This window comes from Amphibalanus amphitrite, unplaced genomic scaffold, assembly GCF_019059575.1.
Source record: "Amphibalanus amphitrite isolate SeventyFive unplaced genomic scaffold, NRLGWU_Aamphi_draft 000175F_arrow, whole genome shotgun sequence".
Taxonomy (NCBI): Eukaryota; Metazoa; Arthropoda; class Thecostraca; order Balanomorpha; family Balanidae; genus Amphibalanus; species Amphibalanus amphitrite.
This window is the reverse complement of record NW_024881670.1, coordinates 555502-572793: the sequence shown is the minus strand read 5'-3', so window position 1 is coordinate 572793 and position 17292 is coordinate 555502. Positions and strand designations below refer to the sequence as shown.

Here is a 17292-nt window from a genome sequence, read left to right as displayed (position 1 = left end):
CTCAGGGGTGAGACTGAACCCGCCACAGTTCCGTCATCAGTGACAAAGCATGCTCCCGTTATCTGGCCGACAACACGTACGGACTGACGTGACGGCCACAACGCGGAGGTCAGACGGAAACCGCCACAGTTACGTTAAATTTCACATCGCAGCCCCATCAATACCGCATTTCAATCCCACCGATAACACATCACAGTCCCACCAATAACGCATTACAGCCCTACCAACAAGAATACTAACAACACAACAATACCAACATCTTATGCAGACTCCCTACGAAGCGCTCAACACGCCACGGCAATGCGTTTCTTTCCGCGGCCGAGCCCAGGAACGTCAGCCTCCCCTCCACGCTGTCTTGGGCCGTGGCTGTCGCGTCGGTTTAGTTCGCGTCGCCACTGTTGCGTGACTCGCTATTTTTTTCTCACCATAATTGTGTTTGCTTCGTTCATTACTCCCTCCTTCACCGGTGCGCTCGTGTCCCTTTTTTCGTGTCACTGTCAGGTTCGTTTTTAACAGCAGGACACTTTGAAGTCCACAGAGCTGCTGGACAGTTAGTCGTCGTAAATATAATAACGCCATTTACCCACGCTAGAAACAAGCTTGGGTTAGCTCCAAACGCAACATGATTCCAGCACAATCTAACCGAATCTGCACCCGAATTATCTTACCTCTTACATGCATTGCGAGACTAGCCCCAATACCTCTACCCTTCTCTCCCTTTCCCGCCTGCCCACTGCTCTTTTCTGCCCACCCAAATTGGAGTGGACCGGGCGGGGTCGCACTGGCCAATGTCGGTAGCAGCAGTCGTCCATTGTGGTGCGCGGCGGCCGGTCCGATATTTCCTCCGGGCTCAGATTGAGCTCATATGTCACCTGTCTTGCTGATCACGGCCGCAGCGTGTGGCCGCCGCGCTGTGGCTTGGTGGCGACGGTCTCTGGCTGTGACGGCGGTGGGCATAGGACGGGGAGAGCAAGAATCACTGGTCTACATTGGCTTATTTTTTATCATAAGGGTTTGATGGCACGCTGACTGCTAAGATCATCTTGCGCGGTGCGCCCATATGTTCCACTGACTCTCAGATTCTCTATATTTATTGAGAAGTTTGTGACTGACTCATATGTAGATGTGTGTACTCGTGATGAGAACAGTGGTAAAGTTGTCTTCCTAAACGCTATGAACAGTTAAGCAGATAACATACATATGCTTTTTATCGTTATTAGAGAAACTGTACCGCCCTTTGACCTGTCATCTGACTCGCCCTTCCTCCTCTCCGCGCAGCCTGCTGAAGTGGGCCGAGCTGACGGAGCTGCCGAAGCGGATGACGTCCGAGCACGGCGGCGGATTCAAGGAGTTCACCCTGCAGAACGCCGGCTTCTTCGAGGGGTTCGAGGACAAGGAGTCGTTCCTTACTAACCAGGTGGGCACGACAGCAGAGCTGTCCCAAACGGTCGTCGGCTAGGCGGCGAAATTAGTTCCGGAAGATGTTAATGGTTGAACTAAATTAAGTTGCGCCAGAACTAGTTTGACTCTCGCGACACCATGTTCGATTTCGTTTTAACAATTGTTCTTGGTGAGCGTCGAAGTGCTTTCTAATCAGGACGGATGTATGTTTTTATGTAGCGGATTTCGATCAATATGTGTCAGGTACTGAAAAACGTCATCTTGTAAAACCCTGACACCGTTATTTATCAAGGTCTTATAATATTTCATTCTGCGTCTTGTTCTTTGCACTTCACTGTATTCGTTGAAAACGTCACACTTTTCAGGTTTACTATTGAAAGCTCACAAATGAACGTTTCTCAGGTTATCTGAGATTTGACATGCCATGAACGAATGACCAATGTAAAAAACTTTGACAAAGTCGCTTGGATGTCGTAACAGATGTATTGCTCTATGATATTAACGTTATTATCTTCAAAGTTTTTATTGTCAAGACGAGAGATGTTTGAGAGGACTGTAGTAATGTCCTCGTTTCTATTCTCTGGCAAAGTGTCCAGCTTGTTTGCCACTTCCGAGCCAGTGGGGCCCGTTTCCACTGCCGGGAGTTGACTTGGGTCCGCCCACCCCTTGTTTTGGCTCGGGCCGCTTGGCACAGCTCCAGCCCTATTTCCTATTGGCGGCGCCGCTGCAGAGGGCCCGTTGAGCCGGGCCTTGATAGCCCACTGGCTAGTTTATCGCGACACGTGACTCATATATGGCTGCGGCGGACAAATTGGGAAACGCACAGCCAGTGACTGAGCATACGTCGCTATGAGCATAAAACAGGGGATATGTCGTGTGCGTTCCATGTTTGAAAAGTTGATGATGTCATTCTCATTTCTTTTTATGCTTTGTTGCCAAATAGGCACCGATTGGTTCCCGAATTTCTTGGTGAGCCCACGTAAAAATCAGGATTTTGGCTCTGGTTTGGTCTGCGGTGGAATGGAGGGCGACGTGGATCTTCCCCGGGAAGTGGAGAGGGAAACTGATGCGTGTCGGGGCAGCCGACGAGCGCCATTTGTATGTAGAGGCGGCCGTTGCCTCCTCACCAGGCGAGTGGAGGATTTTTGACGGCGACGTGGTGGAGAAAAGCGCCTCCTTCGAGCGGTGCCTCCGCCGCGGCACCGCCTCTGAAGCGGGCTTTATGGGGCTTAGCGAGTCGAGGGACCAATATACTCAGACCCTGGGGCGTGTCCCGACTGCGTGGTGCGGCGCTCTTCCGACCAGTGACCGTATGCGCGTGTGGACGTGCGTGTCCGTCCGCTCGACCTGCGGAGGCGTGCCCCTGAGACGGCTCCCGGATCGAACCGAATCCGATTACCCGGCGTGCCGGCCGTCTGAGCCCCGGAGAGTTATGGCGGCGACCGGGCCGGGCCGGGCCGTTCCAGAAGGGCCGAGGCTAATGTCGGAGCTGCGGTCGCCGCGGGCGCCGCGCGGGCGGACGAATGTAACGGCCGGGACGACTCAGAAGACAGCCCTCAGTCGGTTAAATAGAGCGTGGTGCCGCCGTCGGGCCTGTCCGGGAACCCGCGACAGTCTCACAATGGGGCTAGTAATGGGAACTCCGAAATCCGTTCCAGACATAGCAATGATTGTGAAAATTATAAAACGAAGCAACAATGATTTTAGCGCTGTTATTGCGTAAGGCTTAACAATATTGACGGGCGACAATGATCAGGTATATCTAATTGCTTGGCTAAGTGCTATTAAATCACACAAATTGTCCATTGCCACAGTGAACACATCACCCTCACCAATGCTATTTACTGACCACGTTCACGAATTGTTTTTTGTTTGCCTTTTCTGTCTTTTCTGCGCCACATACTGGCTCCCTCTCCCCTGTCTTCTCCCGGTCTCCTGTCATCTGCCGTCTTAGGGACGGCGCGCTGGCCGGTGGAGATTGCGTGGGGATTGACGGGCGTGGTCGGATGATAATTGGCTACCTCTCTCCTCCCCTGCTCTGTTATTCTCTTCTCCTCTCCTGCTCTCGTTTTTCCTCTCCTCTCTTCATCCTCTCCTCTCCTCTCATCTCCTTTTATCCCTCTCCTCTTTCAAAGTTCAATTGTCATCCTCTTCACTTCCTCTTCACTTTTCTTCCTTTCCCTCTCCTGCTTATCCTCTTCCTCATTAGCATTGTTCCTCAGCATTATGAACACCGTTGCCTGAACAGCCTGTTATGAACTATTTCGGTCTCTAGAGAGCAGCCGGAGTAACCCATGCCCCTCCCTTCCACAGGAGAGACAGTCCCTGGTGCTCTGTATGATCAACAACCTACGGGCAGCACGCAGTGAGCAGGTGTGCGGTCTGAAGCTGATCGAGGGTCAGGCCATCAGTGAGTACCCACCTACCACCCACTCCCCGGCCCTTCCATAGGCCGTGCGTGTCAGGGTGTCGTGCCCGACTCGTCGGCTCTCACGCCTGTATTAATAGGCCCGCTCGGCAGTGATTCTCTGGGTGGTCAATATTTGTCGGCCGTCTGTGGCGATTATTAGTCACGCGAGAGCCACGTTGCTACTCATAATACTACGATATGTGTGTGGCTATCGGGGAGGCTGGTTGGCGATGGCTGAATTCACGGCCAGCGCATGGCCATGACACTGAGCTTGTTCCTACTAATATCCTGTGAAAATGTGCGGCGAATCGTCATGTGCGTTCTGTTTGTGACACCTTGCGCTACTTTGCCGGCAGTTCCAAAGTGTCTGTCGCGTGGTATCGTCTCTCAAATGTTCCCGCTACACGACCTGCCCAAGCTGAAGCGACTCAACACGTCCTGGGTGCGAGCCTTCACCAAAACTCAGCCGCTCGGTAAGGAGGGACGGGCCGGGATTCAATCTGATAAGCGATGTGAGCTGGTCCCTCAGGGCTCTGCCGCTCTCTGGCTCTCTGCTTTCACAGAGAAAGAAGAAGTTACTAAAATGATATCGACCCGTAATTTTTTGATGAGCAAAATATTCATGTTCATGCCATACAAAGAGTGTTATAGTTTGGAAGTACAGTGTTTTCAAAGAAAATGTTATCTCAAGGCTAGTGTCAGCTGCCCAGTGGAATCGTCAGACCCCGCCTCCGTCGCCCACCCCCCCCCCCCCCCCGCCCTATCCTCTCGAGACCCCCCTAACCAGCTGAGTCCGGTTATTGGAGGTCAGCTGCCCGCCAGGGGAATGACATTTCCTCCGAGACAAACTTGGCGACCCAAACCCCGGCCAAAGTTCAATGATTGAAGGCACGCTGTGACCGCGAGACAGCATTTTCATTGGCAACAAAGTAAGGTCAATGAAGCGGCTCAAAGTTTAAGTTTGCTGACGAGTTGGCGAAGCGTGCCGGCTAGTTGATGTTTGACAATCTCACCACTGAAAGCGATTTATCGCTCATTTGGTTTTAAAATGGTTGTTGAATCGAGATATCGTGATTCGTGGTATTTGATGTTAGATTTAAATAAGGCTGGCCGTATGATGCCATTCAGTTCACTTCAAAAGCTCAAGCGCGCTTTGCGATTGCTTTGCGTAAACAAATTTCGTAGATCTGAGGAAAGCGCGACGCGGAAAAGCTGCACCAAAGACTCAACTTCGAGTTTCCTATGTGATGAATGCTCTTAGCATGTACGAGTATTCAAACTGGGACTGGCTATAGACAGAAGAAACTGCGTCAGAACTCTGGGAACGGCTAGCCCCCGCCGCTGCTGCTGGGCTGGCCGGGCGGGGCAGCGGGAAATCGAATCATGGAAACGGAATCAGCCGGGCCGCCGTGTGGCGAGCGAGGCCCTCCTCCGAGTTTGTTTGGTGGGAAGCTGCCAGCTGTGCCGCTCTGGCGACGCAGCTCGGGTCGCCGTGCAGTTGCGTGGGCCGCGGTGCCATTTTAGCGTCGGAGTTCGGCGATTGTGCCACTTGGGCGACAAAGAACGTGAGGCAGCCCGCAAGGGATTCGATGCGAGTCTTATGATAAGATGTGTTGCTCTGGAAATGCCGAAGAATTGATGATTTGTGTTGGTGTTGTGCCAATTTTCCGACTCTCATCGGTCCATATGTAGACTGCTTGTGTTGTGTGGCCCATGTTTTTCATATCTACTGGTTTTTAGTGTCTGAACTATTTCGTTCGACGAAATATGACGGTGGCAGCTAGACTCATAAATTTCTGATCGAACATAAATCGAGTAATAAACCGGCTTTTGTTGTCCATGGTCTTGGCGAAGTGCCTAGAATATAAAATAGCACTTTGCCGGTGCTTCGATCTCTCGCGCTGAGTGCAGCTGCTGTATCTATGTGGGGTAGATGGTCTTGGGCTCATATCTGCTTTTGGAGTCTGTTGTCTTGACTTCCTTTTTGCGAGTCCATGGTCGAAGAAGTCTGTTCAAGAGAAACTGAGAGGGACGTGGCTCACAATTTTAGCAGACATAAGTACGACCAAGCATTGGTATCTCAAGGACGTGTTCTACTATTGTGCATGTGCTCCCGAAATTTGTCCTATTATAAAAATATTCATGTGACAGGCTGTCGTAGCCCTGTGTTTTATCCGCCAATACCCACCAAAGGCACGCTATGTTATCGTCGTTCAGCCCGCTCGGCGTGGTCGCCGGCCGGTGCCGGTCAGGTCAGAGCCAGCGCTGATGTATGTGCCTGGATTAGTGGCCGACGCCACCATAACGCAGCGTGTTGAATGATGGTCGGCACCCGTCGAGCAGGCCCGGCTGGGAATATTCACACCGGGTTGTATAACAATCACCCAAGGTGCGCCGAGAAGCTGTGAGGGTGAGGATTCCGATGGGCTGTTTCCCGACTTTGCGTAAGATACGGTATTATGGTGGTTATATGTTGCGTAAACTGACATTTTATCACATACCCTAGTTAGAGTTTCACAAGCTTTTGCTAGTGATGTGATATTTGGTTGATACTTTGCGTGGACAATTTATCAGCTCGGCGGAATGCACTGATGCTGTCCAAGACGTTGCGGATATTGCTCAAAGTGCCCTCAATTTCAAATGGGTCATTTGGGAACATAAAACTGTCCCGAGAGATATTGCTTGAACAGAGTTTAATATCACGCGACAATTTATCCATCCTATCATCAATAATCCATAGGCTTGTGTCTCCGAGAAAATGTTAAGTCATGCTTTGACATATTTTATTTGACGGCGTAATATTCATTGGACTTTGTGGCATTGCTAGCATACTTATATATGAGCGCGCTGCAGTCGTTTTTACTGATTTTACATGTTCACCATTCGCAAGATACTGGTAAGCAGACTCAATACGGCTTCGAAACATTTTCGTGTGTTTAAAGCAGACATGTGCTTGGATCCGGAAAAATGGATCTGAGATCCGATCTCATGGATCCCGATCCGAGATCCATTCAGATCATAGATCCAACCCCTCAATTTTGTCGAGAGATCTACTGGGAACATAGATCTGACCCCTCAATTTTGTCGCTAGATCCACTCGGATCATAGATCTGGCTCCCCAATTTTGTCGTGAGATCCATTGGGATCATAGCTCATAGGTGCTCAAAATGTTAACAACTTTCTTTCATAAGAAGTTATGAATACCAAAGTATGGTTAGAAACAAACAATCTTATACAAAGGCCATATTAGTAAAGGCATCCAGTTACATTATACAGAATACAAAATAAAGGAGGCTCATGACGGTCACAACTTGAGAGAATTGTGTGACATGAAGATTGTTCACATACCAACAGAAAAATTTGCATTAACAACCAGTAAAACGCCTTTTGGGCGAAGAACGAGCGAGCGAGATAGTGAGCCCTGCACGTGCAGAAGGGCGAGAGGGTACTTCCAACGGGCTTGTGCAAAGCACCCTTCTAACCGGTCGCTAGCGGTGTACCAAATTTGAACGCAATCGGCCCAGCCGTTCCTGAGATCTGGAAGCGGCATTCTGCACGTGCGCACGTGCAAACGGGGTCCAAAATGACTTTTGCACGGCACCCTACTAACCGGTCCCCAACCGTGTACCAAATTTGAGCGCAATCGGCCCAGCCGTTCTCGAGATCTGGAAACGCCCCCTGCACGTGCGCACGTGCAGTAGCACCCTAACCGCAACACATGGGAATGCATTGCCTGGTGGGTGCCTACCTGTATGCCAAGTTTCAGCGAAATCGCCCCAGTAATTACCGAGTTACTGAAATGGGAACAAATTTGGCACCTCTTATTGTTGTATTTTGCACGTGCAGTGGGGGTCACTCACATAGATGAAGAGTATCCGACCTTTGGTAGAAGGGATGCAGCTGCCCTATAAAAATGACCGCAAGACAATCGCTCAAGCCGCTGCTGAGATATGGGCCTCTCAAAATCATTACTTTTGCAAAACTGCTTGAACACCCTTGACTTTTCACGTGGCACGTGCCACGGCGGTCACTGAGATGTATCAAAGGTAGTCAATTACGGGGTAGAAGGGATGGGGCTACCCAGCAAAAAAGACCGCAGGCCAATCGGTCCAGCGGTTGCTGAGATATAAGCCTCTCAAAAGCGTTACAGGCCGGGCCGGGCCGGGCCGGGCCGGGCCGCTCATACTGAGATTTTTCCGTTATATTGAAAAGACTTCGCTTCGCTCGCTGCGCTCGCTCGCTCGTAATTAACATAGAGGTAAGTCAAAATAATGACTAATGAAGAATACATTACTAGGTAGTAGGTACCTAGGTACCACATCACAATTCATGTTAGAATTTACATTCTACATAATGATATAGAGGATTCTTCATGGCTCCGAGTGGAAGATAAGGATATCTTTTCCAAGCGGGTTACTGAAAAACCGAGCGACGAAGGAGCGAGGTTTTTCTGTAACACGCGAGGAAAAGATATCCGATCTTCCACGAGTGAGCCATGAGGAATCCTATATCTTTCTATGTTGAGGTTTATTCTTATTTAATTAAACATTATATTTAAATGTATTCATCTATGTAAAAATAGATTCAGAGTAGTTTGTTCTTATTTCATAAGTTTCATTCATAAACAATCAATAAAATTGTCGTTCGGTCATTGACCCATCATCACTTGAAGTCTTGATTTTTGGCTATGAACCCTCGAGACCTTATCTTTGCATCTCAGAGGGATGCAGAGATAACAAATTCTTATCTTTGCATCTCAGAGGAGTGCGAGATAGAAATATCCCTGCACTGTAGACCCAATGGCAAATAAACCTCAACTAGAAAGATAAGACAATCTTGCATTAGACAACCATGAGGCTTTCCAGTTTCCAGCTAACACAATTAATTGATAAACAATAAAAGATGATACTGACACATGTGGCTTGGTTAGGTAAAGGTATTTCAATCCATTGAAAGAAATATTTGATAAAATAAACTGAGATATACCCCGCGTTCGATGTCTCTCGGACGACGAAGATTCTACGCCGTCCGGCCAATCACGTTCTATAACCGCAGCCGAGCCCCCGCTGACCTTGAACGGGATTGGCCGGACGACGTAGAATCTTCGTCGTCCGAGAGACATCGAACGCGGGGATAAACAAAAGTATAAAAATATTCAACAGCCTGCGGAAGCGATGGGAAGCGAAATATCAATTGGAATGGCCTTGGATATTTCCCTCAAAATGATTATTCAGTATCTAAATAGAACTCGTGACGTCTTTTCACATAACAAATGAGCTAAGCGTTCTTCCTTCGAGTATAATGAAAATAAATAAAAAATCAAACTGGAAATTTAAAAGTCTGAAGTTTTTTCAAAAGAATGTTCATTTTTTTCTGCCTCACATAATTTTACGATACGATTGTTTGTGAATATCATCTTTGTAGCGATGAATTTTATGACGTAAACGTAAGCTGAAAGCGAGTGTGTGCCTTGCATCTTTATTTTATTCACTTTTCAAAAGAATCACAATATCTTACGTCATTAGTTTGAAGGGCCTATTACGGGGAATCTTTTGGAATCATTACGGTTTTAGTCAAATTAAGATTTTTCATTGGTCAAACGATAATGACGTAATAAAACAATATTACCAAAACGTGAGCTGTGAATTTCGTTTGTCTTTTTTGGGAGGCTCTCTCATAACAACAGCACGGCATGGCGCCACACGTGGCACGATGCCAAAAGTAGGTAATCTGAAGAAGTTGATGCCATTTTTGAACTTGTACCTAATTTCATTAAGAAAGTATTAGAGGTTGGTTGCTATTCTTACTGAATCGAAATTGTGTTGCACATACTAATAGCTCATACGAACATTCTAGATTGGGTTTTCATACCTGATAGAAGTGGATTGCTGGATTATTTTGAGCAAAACTGACCTATTTGGCTTCCAGATTTGATTTCCTAACATCTGTCCATAGGCGGCGGAACAGGGGGGGGGGGGGGGGTGGCACCAGGGTACAGTGCCCCCCATAGATTTTGGCATTTTAACATTAGCCGTACTGGCGTTGCATGGAAAGAATGGGACCAAAATGAAAATCTGCAGTGCCCCGCTGCCACTGCATCTGTCTGTACTGTTTGTTCATTGAAGTAAAGTGGCTGTAGCTTGTTGATAAGATTGTCATCAGTGCTGTCATGAAAAAGTTACAATTGGTCACAAAAAGTAGCAATGTGCATGTTCTTGGTTTATTTTAAATGTAGTACAAATGTTGTTCATTTAAATTCAAATTTAATGATGATACCTAATGATTACAACAACCATGTCCACAAGTGACAATTCTCAATTGTATTGCACTGTAAGGTGTACAATTATGTAGGATAAGGGTTTCATTGGCTACATGTTGTCGTGAGATCCATACAGATCATAGGTCCTCCACAAATTTTTGCCCGCTGGATCCACAGAGATCATAGATCCGACCCCTAAATTTTGTCGAGAGATCCATTCGGATCATAGATCCAACCCCTGAATTTTGTCGAGAGATCCTCTCGGATCATAGATCCAACCCCTCTATTTTGTCGAGAGATCCACTGAGATCATAGATCCAGCTCCCGGATCCATGCACATGTCTGGTTTAAAGGCTCGGGGACCACCTATCCATTTAAGCATTTAAGTACAAAGACTCGGCTAACTAGTTTAAAAAGCTACCGTGCCATGGAAAGCTTAACAATGAATAACCAATTTTCCCGGTTACCGCTAGTCACATATCTCCTCCGAGTGACCACCAGCCAGACGGTCTGACGGGACCAGATCGTTGGCGTCATGCCCCAATCACAGCCAATCCCAGCAGTGACCGACGAGATCGCTGCATCATACCATCTATCGCGGCCGCATCCGACAGCTGTCTGTAACACGGCAGCGCTCCATCAGCGAGACGATTTTTACTGCTCCCGCAGCCCACGACCGTGACTTTCTGCGACTGTCTGCCGGATTTTTACAGATTCATTTATCTGATTAACCCGCGCGGGGCTGGGGTCTCCAGCCGAACGCGCGGGGCTGGGGGGGGGGGATAAATTTTACCCCCCCCCCCTGTTATCTCCCGAACTAATGGTCCGATTTGGAAAATTCAAACGGCAATCGAAAGATCTCATCACGAACAACTAAAAACATGTACTTAATTTTAAGTTTGAGGTCAAGGTCAAGGTCAGGTCAAGGGTACAAATTGCAAGTTCCTACAGTATCGGCCTTGCACCGTAGTTGCCGAAGAATGGAGTCATGGACTGAGACTGATCGCCCAAAACGTGTTCTTAGGCTACCAAGACAATATCCGTTGCATAAGATATCATTCAGAGGTCAAGGTCAAGGTCAGGTCAGGTCAGGTCAGGTCACCAAAAACAAAATATAGAAAAGGGCATGTGCGACACATGTTTTATGGGTCATTTTACTCATAGAATTCAATAGGCACACTCAATAAGTGATATGGACCACCTCTGGATGAATTTCAGGCCGAGGTCAGGTCAAGGTCAGGTCAAGTGAGGTCAAATTTTGAGGCTGGTTGTTAAGGCCTAAAAAGGTGTCTATCTGATGCAGTTTTTCACGGCGAATCGAATGGTGCTATTTTTGTTTCCGTACGAGGTCTAGAACTTCCAAAAAAGTCATTTTTCAAAAAATTTGTGTGTCGTGACGTCATACAATTTTGAATAACTCCCACATTTTTGAACCGATTCTTCTAAAACTTGGTATGTAGGTGCACATAGACCACTTCTCTTACATATATTCCGGTTTTTTTGATACACTCAAAATTTTGGATTTTATAGTTATTTTCCCAAAAAAGTCAGTTTTTTGAAAAAATTTGGGCTAAAATCCAAAATTTTCAAAAAACCGAGATAGCCATTTGATAGACAAAGTAGAATTACGTATATCCTTTTTTGTTACGTCTCGATTCCTTTAAAAATGAAGATGTTAGCGGCGTTTGAACTTTTGCCGTTTTTGAGGCGAAAATGGCGAACATGACGTCACTAAAACGTCAATTTCTCAAAAATTTTCCGACGGATTTCGCTCAATTTTTCAGGGAACGTGTCAAATTGATGTAAGAAAAGGTACTGAAAGTTTGGCGGCGCTGCGCGCCGCCGTTTTTGAGATATTGCAAATATTCGCGAGGGGGGGTAAAATTTACCCCCCCCCCAGCCCCGCGCGGGTTAACCCGCGAGTTGCTGGGGGGGGGGCGTTAAACGCCCCCACTTTTTTCGCCGGGCCATAGCATAAAAACGGCGCGCCGCAGGCGCGCCAAGTTTTGGGTACCTGTAGGGAATTGATTGAAGTTTATTATGACAAAGTTTCAAAAAAATCGGTCGGGAAATTTTTGAGATATCGAGGTTTTAGTGACGTCAAGATTTCTGAGTTTTCGACCAAAAACGGCATATGTTCTAAAAATCATATAAAATCACAAAATAGACATACAGACATGCCGGAAACGCCATTAGACTGCTAATACCATGAACAATGAAATGGCTATCTTGGATTATTGATTATTGTTTCGCATTTTCCAAAATCTTGAACTGAATCTTGGCAATTTCTCGTGACTACTGCACGACCATGATGCATGCATTTCTTAAATTAAACTTTTTGAGCCAAACACGTACACATATGATAAAATGAATGTCACCATCGTGTTCTACGCCCCAAATTACCCATAAAACATGTGTCACAGGCTGCGAATATCAGTTTTGATTTTCGGGGATATGTGCCTACCCGGTTGACCTGACCTTGACCCTGACCTATGCTTGACTGACCCCTACATGGAGCTGACACTCCTGTAGGCCTTATATGATGGATTGTGCACCGTTTTGACAGAGTTTATGACGAGAGGCGCCCATTGCGAAGTTCTGAAGTCCATGCTACTGAAAGCCCGATTTCAGGTGTTTGACCTGACCTTGACCCGACTTGTGACCTCAAAATTCAACTTTAAAGTACTCATCTGAAGCGTCTCGTCGCGTTCTTTCGTTTGCCGCCTCGTGCGTTTCGCTGCGCCTATTGGTTCTCGAGTTATCGGCTGGGGGCGTTTAACGCCCCCCCCCCCAGCAAACGGTGGTTGGCGAAATACCCCAGCAACTGCCGGGTTAAGTGGCTGTAGCGATACCCAGTGTGAGAGTCTTTTGCCTTCTAGGAGAATTCTCTTCACCAAGACAGATCGTTCGGCGTTGACGGTGCTGCCTCTTCCACAGATGAGATCTCTGACTACTTTGGTGTCAAGATCGGCATCTACTTCGCCTGGCTGGGCCACTACACCCGCTCATTGATTTTGCCGTCACTGATCGGCATCATATACTGGGTGAGTTCACTTCGGCGAGCGGCCTGTGCCGTCCGCCGCGCATCATTGGTGGGGATGTCATCAGCTGAATAATGGGAGAGGATGCTGAGCCAGTAGCTAATTTGAACAATGGTTGAGCCCATATGACCCTCCTTGTTTAGATTTCCGCCTTAGAATGTTGTTTATTGCTGACGTAACTCGTGCAATGCAATGCAATTCGTGTTAAATGGTCACTCGTGTTTCTAGCTTGCTTGATAAGGTCGAGTTTCCGTGACAAATAACCGACAGTTTAGCCCAAGGCCCATGTCAAGATCTGTAATATATGTCACATATGTACATCTGTCGGGGCCTTGTGTAGTGTTGTGGAAATGGGAACATGTGCCTTGTGAGTTTCGTAAATTGTCTACTCCTGAGAACTTGGCGATGACTGATTGTAACCAGTCATGGCCGCGGCTATACAGTTTCTTTTTACCGGTCAAAGACGAGTATCATTTGTTACAGGACGAATATCACTTGTCACATATTTTTGTTACCGGTCGTTATGGAATGTGTGTGTCCAGTCAGGGATGCCGCCGTTAGTTTTTTTCATGACCTGTCAGGGGTGTGACTGGGCACTGTGCATTGCGTGCAGCTCTAGCTCGAGTGTTCATTCGTACGCCGCTATACTCGCAGTCGCGTAAGTGGTAGGTTCATTTTCTGTGGGCTGATGGACAGCCGAACTGCGCTGGATCAACGTCTCACCCGATAGCGTCAGCGCGCTAATGAAATGGGACACCGCGGAGTTAATTATTCACCGCTGGAGGCGATGTCGAAGTTTGCTAAACTCGTTACAGGACCGCCAGCCCTTTAGCGGCGAACCGTGTGATGTTCTGGGCTTGTACCGACGATACAATGTCGGGTCGCTGAGTCTATTTCAGATCGGCGCTGACGCGAAGTGAAGCCAATTTCCGGAGCGCTTGAACTTGTGATCTCTCATAGTCATGACGCCATTTGATGTCGCTCTCTCCGCAGGGGAAGAGCTTTCGGAAGGAGACACAGGCCGAGGATGACCTGTGGTTCGTGTTGTTCGCCTTCTTCAACGTGTTCTGGTCGACCGTGTATCTGGAGAGCTGGAAGCGGCGCTCGGCGGAGCTGGCTCACAGCTGGGGAACGCTGGACACGAGGGATGAGCTGATCCAGGAGCCGCGGCCCCTCTTCAAGGTGGGTGCTGGCAATGTCGGCCACAGGATCGGAGCTGGTAGCGATCTTGTGGAAGTAATGGATTGAGTCTGGTTGTAAATGTGGAATACTGCCATGAGTGGCGAGAACCTGGCTAGGGGTTATTTAGGGTTGTGTATTGCACGTCTTATGTGAACGTTGATTAAAAATTCTGAGTTGATTAAAGTGATCGAAAGCTCAGACATTCAGACGAATGGTTGGTCAACAGATGAAATGTATGCTCTGTAATTTAATTTAAGCGCTTATGTAGCTCAAAACAATGACCGATTGACGGAGCTATAGAGGTCTTACTTGTGTCTCGATTGCAAGCGGTCGATCATCGTTACGCCAATTTTAGCCGTCCCGGTCCACATACATTCCATTTGGGTCTTTATTTGACGTCCGCCGCTGGCCGCTTTGGTCGGAGCCTGGTGGCTCAGACAGACGGAACGGATTTCGCTCGAGATCCGAAACTTTGTTTATTCGGATTAGTCTGTTCAGCAGAGGGCCGGTCGAAGATCGTCAGACTGGAGATAGCCGCGACCGAAGCCGGCTCTTTTATTGACCGAAGAGGTCGGGAGAAGAAGGGAAGAGAGTGGGAGGAGAGCAGGGTTAGCCCTTAGTCTTCAGATTGTTACGAAGTTCTTGTGTCCGGCGCAGTTTTGTCAGCAGTATGGGCTGACGCAACGTAACGACATCAGACGGGGCACTGAGCGCCGAGGCTCAGAGTATGTTTCACAGGCCGGGGACGGGCGCGCGCTCTGTGATGAATAGCAAACTGGACCAGCTCAACCGGCTCATATGGACGACGTCATGCATAGCATGATTGATGTGGGGTGATAGAGCCAGAGAGGCGACAGCTCCATACTAAACAGGTCACGAGCTGCCGCCAGACGGTCCGGCATATTTTATCATAGAGCGACTCACAAAACTCGACCATGATTTATTCATGCAGCGTCTTTAGTTAGGGGCTGCCTTCCTGCATCTGAGAACCGCTGCTGCTAGTGCTACACCCATTCTCAATACCGCTGTGGGCCTTACTCGATTCAGGTGCGGTCCGTTACTAGTTCGGTATCACCATAATAGGCTCCTCTTCATGTCAGTACCCACCACTGTGTGTCCTTTCTGATCCAGTACCTATACTGGTCGCGTCGCTCTCAATGCATAGTACTGTAGGTCCCTTTCCCAACAGTACCTCCATTAGTTCCTATCCCTCTTAGTACCCACTGCTCCACTGCGTTTTCCTCCCATCCAGTACCGCCATGTGTCCCTGTCCGCTGTCCGTCTTTCTCAGAACTCGCAGCCGCGGGTGCCTCTCCATTCCCCCTACGGCTACAATCGGTCAGATGGGCGCGCCAGTGTCTGAGAAGACGTCTCGGCCTGATAACGTTCGAGCACATCCCTGTGCGCCAGTATCTGAGAGAAGACGGTCTGGGCCTGATAACGTTCGCGATCGATGGGCCCTCGGGGCGTAGCTAGACGGACGGCAGCGTCCGTCCGTGTGTCCGTCTGTCTGTCGGTTCGTCAAGGTCTGCGCTTCTACGTCTATTCGAATTTCTGAACGTCCCGGGACATATGTCTGTACACCTATGTCAGTTCGTTCGTCATTCCGTTCGCCCGCTCGTCATTAGGTACTCCTTAATCCGTCCGCCACTTAGACCTGCTACGTCCGTGCTACACCCCCACGGACTCTGCTGTCTGCTGCTTATTATTTTGAAGACAACCTCAGGCTATGGCCCACTTATTTTACAGCTGCAGTGCAACATACGCTCTTGTGTCTTTGCGTCCGTCCGTCAGTCTGTCCAGGCCAGAGGCCAGTCGCCCGTGTGTGACCGTGTCCGACGACCCGCACCGGACCGGACGGGACTGTCCCCGGTGTCCCTGTCGGTAATTGCCCGGGGCACCGACCGCGACGCCCCACCGCCGCCTCCCCACGCCGACACAATAGCGCGGATAAATGTCCGCTCCCCGCTACCGCCGGCCGCCTCTGCTCGAGTACCGACGGCAGTAAGAGGCTCTCTGTTCCCATTCCGCTGGTGCCTGGTGTCGTCAGATTTAACGCTGGGAGCAGGGTTGTTTTGTGGAGAACAAAGGACTGTTGACGCCGAACGGCGCGAGGCTGAGACAGGACTCCACCTTGTGTCTGTCAGTTGCTGTGAGGAAGCTAGTTTGTAAGATCGTTGGATGTGTGCATGATGAAGCTCATCCCTGTGGATTAAGTGAAAGTACATGGTTAGTTTTCAACAGTTTGGGGGGGGGGGAAGGTTACATTATTTCTTATGTCAAGCCTCAATGGTTAAATCATTGCGTTTGTTGGCTTAACCCTCGCATGTGTGCGGCGTTTGCCAGCTTCTAATGTGTAGGGGGGGGGGGGGGGGTCGGTTGGACCCCCCCCCCTTGCCGTTTGGCCCCTGATTGAGCTAGAGCTTCGCGGAAAAAAACAAGCGTGTTGCCCGTGACGAGAGGAAGCCGATGATACCCAATTTTAACCCGCGCGGGGCTGGGGTCTCCAGCCGAACGCGCGGGGCTGGGGGGTAAATTTTACCCCCCTGTTATCTCCCGAACTAATGGTCTGATTTGGAAAATTCAAACGCCAATCGAAAGATCTCATCACGAACAACCAAAAACATGTACTTAATTTAAAGTTTGAGGTCAAGGTCAAGGTCAGGTCAAGGGTACAAATTGCAACCTTCTACAGTATCGGCCTTGCACCGTAGTTGCCGAAGAATGGAGTCATGGACTGAGACTGATTGCCCAAAACGTGTTCTTAGGCTACCAAGACAATATTCGTTGCATACAATATCATTCAGAGGTCAAGGTCAAGGTCAGGTCAGGTCAGGTCAGGTCAGGTCACCAAAAAACAAAATATAGAAAAGGGCATGTGCGACACATGTTTTATGGGTCATTTTACTCATAGAATTCAATAGGCTCACTCAATAAGTGATATGGACCACCTCTGGATGAATTTCAGGTGGAGGTCAGGTCAAGGTCAGGTCAAGTGA

The 17292-nt window shown here is 48.6% G+C and overlaps 1 protein-coding gene across 1 annotated transcript in view; it reads left to right on the top strand.

Annotated features, from left to right (window-relative positions):
* Nucleotides 1-17292, top strand: part of LOC122383889 (anoctamin-8-like) — a 60639-nt gene that overhangs the window by 27308 nt on the left and 16039 nt on the right. Inside the window, exons 5-9 of the mRNA XM_043370734.1 lie at nt 1279-1417; nt 3715-3811; nt 4168-4284; nt 13008-13114; nt 14105-14293. Coding sequence (XP_043226669.1) covers nt 1279-1417; nt 3715-3811; nt 4168-4284; nt 13008-13114; nt 14105-14293 — 649 coding nt within the window. The remainder of the gene's footprint in view (nt 1-1278; nt 1418-3714; nt 3812-4167; nt 4285-13007; nt 13115-14104; nt 14294-17292) is intronic.